This window comes from Poecile atricapillus, chromosome 7 (assembly GCF_030490865.1).
Source record: "Poecile atricapillus isolate bPoeAtr1 chromosome 7, bPoeAtr1.hap1, whole genome shotgun sequence".
NCBI lineage: Eukaryota > Metazoa > Chordata > Aves > Passeriformes > Paridae > Poecile > Poecile atricapillus.
The window spans coordinates 25,299,833-25,306,948 of record NC_081255.1 but is presented as its reverse complement, the minus strand read 5'-3'; the positions used below and the strand labels follow the sequence as shown (position 1 = coordinate 25,306,948).

The following is a 7,116-nucleotide window of genomic DNA, read 5'->3' as shown; positions in this document are numbered from 1 at the left end:
AAGTGATGCTGATGGAGAGTGCACCCTACAAACCTCCGGGAATTTTGGTCTGTGTGCGGCTCCCATCATGGCACTGGCTGCTTGCCCGACACCCCTGCAGGGAGAGTGCCCTCAGGCCTTCCCTCACCCTGTATCCCAGGTGGAAAAGAAGAACCCCCACTTTGGCACGCACCCAGATGTGCCAGGTGCTAGAGCCATCTCCTGCCGTCTTCCCGGGGCAATAAGGAAGTTTCTGTTTGCCACCACAAGCCCTCAGGGACCTTTCGGCATTGTGCTCTCAGTTTCTGATCGCCCCAGAGTGCCAGTCTGGGAGAATTGGGCAAGTCTAAGGGATATAAAAGGTGCAGGGGTACCTGGTGGCACCCGCATGAGCTGGTGGGGGTGGGTGGTGGGTTGGGATGTGCCACGGGGCTTGTGGGGAAGCAGCTGGAACGGGATCTCCTTGGAAAGCCCAAAGGCTGTGGCCATGCTTGGGCATGGAGGGCAGGGGCACAGTGGGAGCACAGGAGGCTGTGCCAGTCCGGTTTACCCCCCACTGCTCTGATTTTGGCTGCCAGGGCAGCCAAGAGCCGCGAAGGGCAATTGGGAGGAATCGCATCCGCGAGGAGAAACTGGTCCTTCAAGTTTTCCCAGCAGGTGGAGGGGAGGAGCCAAGCCAGTGGGTGCAGGGTTATTTACAAAACTCAGTGCCACAGAAACTGCCTCTTCTGCCCCACGGAAACCCCATGGCTAGGAGGAGTTGCAAAGGTGGAAGCCAGCAGCTGGCCGGGCATCGCCCCTGATCCTGCTCCACCCCACAGGGGCGATGGGGAGAGGGTGTGTGCCAGGAGCCACCTCTGCAAAGCATCCCAGAAACAGGGGGCAGAAGAGGACATCACTAGGTGTGCCCAGCTCTGTGCCAGCTGGTTCCTGGACTCTATAACTCCTTCAGGAAGGGTTTCCTGGCAGCTCCTGCATCCTTGGAGAGGGAAAAGAGGCGTAAAAGCCCTGACGCCACCCATGGGGTGACACCAGTTTATGGTAGAACTGGGACTCACCCATCCAGGAAAGACAAGGCTATTTTCTGGCAGCTTCCTCCCGCACCTTGCCATGGGGCAGGGCCAAATCCCATGTCCCCAGGGCTGAGTAACCCAGTGTGGGGAGTGGGTGCCCATGCCTGCCTCGCTGTTCCCTGCCTGCTCCTGCCAGTGTGGCAGGTACTGGATGGCACCAGGGAGATGCCAGACCACGGCAGTGCCGCCACGTACCCGGGCAGGAGCTGATAAGGGGGTGCCACAGCAGGCACCTGGGGAGGATGTTTGCACACTGGCATCCTGCCACGCCCCCTGCCCCACACTATGGCCAAAACAGGGTGAAGGAGCCCTTGGGAACACCGACCCTGGCTGTGCTTTTGAATGGAGAAACTGAGGCAGAGCAAGCGTATCCTTACAGAGCAGAGAGGGAGTAGCAGGGGGGAAAGAAGGTGTCTGGAATCTCCCCCCAACCCACATGCCTCCCACATCCCCACACGGAGAGGGAGGGCAGGTGCATCACACACAGGTGGTGTGGGACAATGCTGGGGTGGAGATGTTCAGAGCTGGGGCTGGCAGGATCCATCCTTCCTCACCACTCCATTCCAGGTTCCTGCAGCTGAGGGGTGAAGCAGGGTGAACAGGAGCCCCCCAGCCAGCCCTGCCTTTCAAGCCAAGCTGTTGCTCAGTCCCTGACTGGGTGTTGTGAGCAAGCAGTGGCTGTCGCAGAGGGAGGGGGTTGTAAGGGCGGTGGCCCCCTGTACCCTGTCTGTTATGCAAACACGGGGCTGCTCTGTTTCCAAGCACCTGAACAGGTGAGGAGCCACAGGCAAGGAGGGCAGGCAGGCTGTGGGCAGGGCTGAGCTGCCTGCAAGGACCTGGGAGGGAAGGTGAGAGGGAGGTGAGGCAGCCCCCAGCCCTGCCGCACCCCCAGCAGAGGGTATTTATTAAAGGCAGCACTAAGACCAACTCAAGAAAATAATTTGTATCCAAGATGAAAAATTTATTTGCATTTCTTTACAGCATGGGGAGGGGTTTAGGCACAAAATGACAGGGGATATAGGGCAGCCTCAGTTCCTGCAGAGCCAGGGGCCACCAGGGCTGTCTTCATGCCAGGGAAGGGGCAGAGACCAGCCAGCCCCTCTTTCAGGGGACCACATGGCAACAAGGCCAGGGCTGGCAGAAAATGGGTGAGGAGTAGATACATCCCCAGTGAGGATGTAGTTACCAGCTCAAACTGATGCAGGGGGACGCGGCAGGGACAGTGTGAGAGCGGTGCAGCACCCGCCTGCAGGAGTTTATCGAGACATCACTGTGCCATTGCCAGATCAGCAGCCCTGAACAGCCCCTGTGCTGCTTTATCTCCTGCTGGCATCAGCCAAACAGACCAAGCAGCTTCTCCCAACACCCCCCTCCCCAATCAAAAAACACCCCAAATCTCTATGTACAGACTCCATATGCCATATCAGTACAAAAATATACACAAACTCTACAGATCCCAGCTCAGTAGATCAAAACACAGCTACAAATCACAGTGCACAGAAGAGCATCAGACCCAGGGAGGGATGGGGTCCCCCTGAGAGCATGGCACGCCACAGGTGCACCCCAGCATGGGGGGGTGGCAGGTCATCCTCCTGCCTCGGGGGTCATTTCTCATCCAGCCGACAGTACAGGTACATGGAAACTGCCATGGCCGCAATCTGGGGGTGCCAAGGTGCAAATCAGCTCCCTTAAATGTGCACCCTCCCTCTCCTTCCCAACACAGCTTTGGGTCACAGCCCACCATCCCCAGTGCCCAGAGGGGAGGGCTGGGTGTGCCCAGGGAAGAAGGCTCAGTAGCCTGGAGCTGCAGGTGGTCCTTGGAGCTGCACCAGCCCCCAGGGCCCCCCAGGCTGGTCCCAGCCCCACGTCCAAGCATAGGGATGAGGCAGCAGTGCTCAGGCACTCACCTCCAAGGCAGCAATTCCGGCTGCCACGCCACCCGCCACTGCTGCATTGGTCCTGATTTCTTCCAAGATCTGTTTGAAACAGCCCTGCAGGAGGCAACCACGTGGGTGAGGATGGCAAGAGGTGGTGATACCCCAGCTGCCAGGGCACAGAATCCCCCAGAAAGGGAGGTACTGCTTCTCCAACCCAGAGCACACAGCCATGGAGAAAACCTGAGGCTTCAGGGGCAACTCAGCAACTTCTCAGACCAAATATTGGGTGGGGAGCAAGGAAAGGAAGGGAAGAAGCAGAGAAATCACCCAAAAAGGCAGAATGGTGCCTGGATCCATGCCCAGCACCAGGCAGGCTACTCTAGTCCCTTTAGGACCAGAGCAACTTAACAGCTTTACTTGTTTCTACCAGGGACAAGCCAAGGCCACCACAGCATTCCCCCAGAACTGAAAGCCTGTGGGACCACCAAGTGCAGAGCTGGGGCTGAAGCTACAGGAGAGATCTCCCTCCCCATGTCCAGGCACACCCTAAGTCAGGCTCTGGCAGCGGGCAAGAGCCACCAGCGCGTCTGTACCTCGACAGCCATTTCTGCGGCCAGCGTGCCATTGCAGGGCTCCCGCATGTCACAGCACTGCCTGGGGTAGCTGTTGTGTGTCTCATAGTAGTAGGAGTTGTTGAAGTCTGTGTAGTTATTCAGGCCACAGCAGTGAACCTAAGAGGGAGAGAGAGGAAGGGATGGGAAGAGCATCCTACAGGTCTCCCTCCATACTCCAACACCATCCAGACCCCACTGGCTCATGGAGGGTGTCACCCAGCTCAACCCTGCTTCAGTGGGCTGCTCTGTAGCCACCCTGGCACCAGGATTTTGCCCCACACATTACCACATACATCTCTCACCCCACTAGGTCCCAAGCAGGTAGTTCCCAGGAACATGGGAAATTGAGGAGGTGGTGACAGCTCAGGACACCAGGATTGTGATGTGTGCCCACTTCCATCTCACTGTCCCACCCCGACGTGCACCTAACCCATGCTGGGAGGATCCCGACCCACAGGTGAGGTCCACAGGGCCCAGCACACCTCTGTCATGGTGACATTCCAGATCTCTGTGAATGTTTGATCCACCCCATACTTCTCCTTCAGGAGCGGGGTCACCAGACCTGTCAGCAACGTCTCTGCCTGGAAGAAAGGAAAGGAAAATACCATCAGAGAAGCTCCTGGGGAGCACCACAGAGCTGAGCATCCCCATACTGGGCTCAGCTTATGGAAAGGAAGCCCAAAAGACCCAGCATGGCCAGAAGCCACATCATGTCCATTTGACCCACCTAGAGTTTTCCCCTTCCCCACTAACCAGTGCTTTATGGCACCAAGGTCACTTATGCCCAGTGAGTCATCTGATAAGCGGCACTAAGTGAGGGAGCCAAGAATGACGTTCACCCTGTGGTTGACTTCTCCAGTGCCTAATGAGCCAGTCATCTCTGTCCCCAGGTGGTTTCTCACGTGCCTAATAAGGGGGTGAGTTTGCTCAGCATGAGGCAATAGGGATTCCCCCCCCAGTGTCTCCTACCCTCAGAGGTGGGGAGGTGTCAAGCCTAAGCTGGTTAGGGACTGAGGGGCTTGACAGAAAGAAGTAGGCAAAACTTGTCCTAAAATAATGAGGGTTATGATAGAACAGGAACCCCTGTTCCCACCACCCTCAGGCTACGCCAGCCTGCCCACGTAGCTGGTGCCAGCAGTGACCAGCATCCCTTCCTCCTGCAGCCACTACACAGCTTCCACACCCATGGGCAGCGCTGCCAGCCCATGTCTCCTGTTTTCCCAAGGGGTAGGACAGGTCCCAGATCAGCCCAACCCAAGCCTCAGCTATTGCACTCACAAGACCTGTGAAGACCAGAGCCACCACGGCAGCAGCAACTTCAGCAATGAAGATGATCAGCACCAGTGAGAAGAACTAGGACACAGCAAGGGGAGGGAGGTCAAACCGACAGTCAGAATCCTCAGGGGCCCCTGGAACTCATCTGCTTCCCCAGGGCTCCAGCCCTCCTCCCTCACTGCCTTCAGCTCTGCTCCTGGGCAGGAGCAGTACAACCCTGGGGTCCTCCAGCCCTCCACCTGCATGGACTGAGCTCTCTGGACACACTCCAAGAGAGACCTCAGCTTAGCCCCCACTCCTGCCTCCTCTCACCCTTTCCTGGGGCAGAGACTGAGTCCAGCATTGCCTTTCCAAGGCCCATCCAGACTGCCACCACATGGAAACATCCACAGAGAAGCCTGCCCGTCAGGTCTCCCCCGCCACAGACCCAGCTCAAATGAACCTTGATAAGGTCAGGCAGGTCCATACCATCATCAGGAGACATTTGCTCTCCTTCTGGGCACCGTAGCACCCGAGGAAGCCGATCACCAGCAGGATGGCACCAATGACGATGAGGAGATAGCCCACGTTCACAACCTGCAGGATGCTGGACGAGAGCGCCCCAAATATATTCACGAATGACTCTCCATCCACTTTGACCCAGATGCCAACTCCCAGGAGGGTCCCGCCACCGAGCTGGGAGGAGAAAGGCAATGTCAGCTTCCAGATGGGCACGAGATTTGATATTTGGGGAAGGCCCTGGCACAGGTGTTTCTCCCCTCAGCAGTTTTTCACCATACCAAGCAAGACTTTGCAGCATTGCAGGCAGCTCAAGGCATTGCCAGACAGGTCTGCACCCTGAAACACACCCCACCACCAGCACATTCCCTGGGCAGTGTCACAGCTGCCCCCCTCCCCAGCCCAAGGGGTTTCAGTGCCAGCAGTGCCACCTGCCTCGCCATGGCCAGTCTGGACACTGGCCACCATCACTCTGCCACAAGTTCCCCCATACAGGGCGGCTGCCTGCCCACCCAGAGGAGAAGGTGAGCAGCCCCAGATAGTCATGTACTCCTGGGCAAGCCCAACTCTGGGCTGCCTGCAGTGTGTGCCAGCCCTCCCCTCTGCCTGCTCGACCTTCCCCACCACATTCAAATCCTGGCAGGAGCTTTACAGAGGGAGCGTTTCAGCAGACCGAGCCGGGAGGCTCTGCACCCTGTCCTTCCCAAGGCCATATCCTACCACACACCCCTTCCAGGTGCATCCTGCAGGGCCAGGGCAGCTCTTGCGAGCTCCACTCCTTGCGCTAGGTGGGTGTAGAGCCTGCATGTGCTCTGAATTCCCGACATCCAGGAACCCCAAAGCCACAGTCACACAAGGGGGTAGAGCCCCCAGGCAGGGACACAGCAAACCCCCTGGTCCGCAGCACTCAGCACTTTCCCAAGCTTCAGCACAGCGAGGGACAAGGGCAGCTGATGCAACAGCCGCTGTCCCCAGAGCACGGCACAGCCCTCTGGGCTTTGCAAGTCCCACCTACACCCACCTGCCCATATTCTCCACCTCATCGCCCACAGAAAGGAGCCCGGGGGGGCAGGACAGCCCAGCCGGACCCACCGCACACCCGGCTCCGGGGGCTCCCCGAGACCCCCTCCCGCAGATCCCGGCCTCCAGGGCGCACTTACGAAGATGGCCAGATTGAAAAGGATCATCATGACCTTGACAAAGGTGAAGCACCCCATCTTTGCACCTGGGGAGAGTACAGAGGTTACCGGGGGAACCCCCAGGCAGTACAGCTGCTGCCGTCCCGGGAGCCCAGCGCCCCTCCAGGGGAGACCCGGGGGTCACCACGGGCGGGGAGGGACAGAACCCAACTTACCTGACGGGAGAGCAGAGCCCAGCGTCCCGTCCTGCCCCAGCCCGCTCTGCCTCCACCGCCCTGCCGGGGCCGCCTTTAATGGGGCGCGGCCCCGGGGCCGCCCCCGCCGCCGGAGCCCCCCGCCCCGTCCGGCCCCGCCGGGGCCACCCCTCGGTGCGGCGGGGAGCCCAGAGCCCTGCTGCCCTCTGCTGCTGGCCTTCTCTGTGGGCCGCGCTGCCGGCTCCCTGCCCGTGTCCCCGCGGGGTCCGTCCTGCCGTGGGGACATCGGGGGGGCCGCGGTACCGGCCCCGGGGCTGTTCCAGCCTGTGCCGGAGGCTGCAGCTCTGGGGGTGCCACCCCGCCGCCCTCCTCCGCACTCCGGGCACCGTGTTTGGGGTTTTCCTGCTGCGGGCACCCCCAGCACTCACAGCCTCCCTCTGCCAGCCGAGGCTGAGCCGCCCCATCTT

The 7,116-nt window shown here is 59.6% G+C and overlaps 1 protein-coding gene across 1 annotated transcript; it reads right to left on the bottom strand.

Annotated features, from left to right (window-relative positions):
* Window positions 1-1,998: 1,998 nt before the first annotated feature.
* TSPAN1 (tetraspanin 1) lies at window positions 1,999-6,747 on the bottom strand. Its single transcript, XM_058842515.1, has 8 exons — window positions 6,671-6,747; window positions 6,477-6,541; window positions 5,287-5,493; window positions 4,822-4,896; window positions 4,026-4,124; window positions 3,523-3,660; window positions 2,960-3,043; window positions 1,999-2,710 (listed from the first exon to the last, which is right to left on the bottom strand). Exons 2-8 carry the CDS (start codon window positions 6,531-6,533, stop codon window positions 2,657-2,659), a joined length of 714 nt encoding a protein of 237 aa, XP_058698498.1. The 5' UTR covers window positions 6,534-6,541; window positions 6,671-6,747; the 3' UTR covers window positions 1,999-2,656.
* Window positions 6,748-7,116: the final 369 nt, after the last annotated feature.

Bases quoted from the DNA above. Each gene is read 5' to 3' on its own strand.
- TSPAN1 (XM_058842515.1), bottom strand. From the start codon at position 6,533: ATGGGGTGCTTCACCTTTGTCAAGGTCATGATGATCCTTTTCAATCTG. The intron at 5,494-6,476 runs GTAAGTGCGCCC...TTCTCCTCCCAG, and splicing joins TTTTCAATCTGGCCATCTTC to CTCGGTGGCGGGACCCTCCT. The intron at 2,711-2,959 runs GTGAGTGCCTGA...TGGCACCCCCAG, and splicing joins CCGGAATTGCTGCCTTGGAG to ATTGCGGCCATGGCAGTTTC.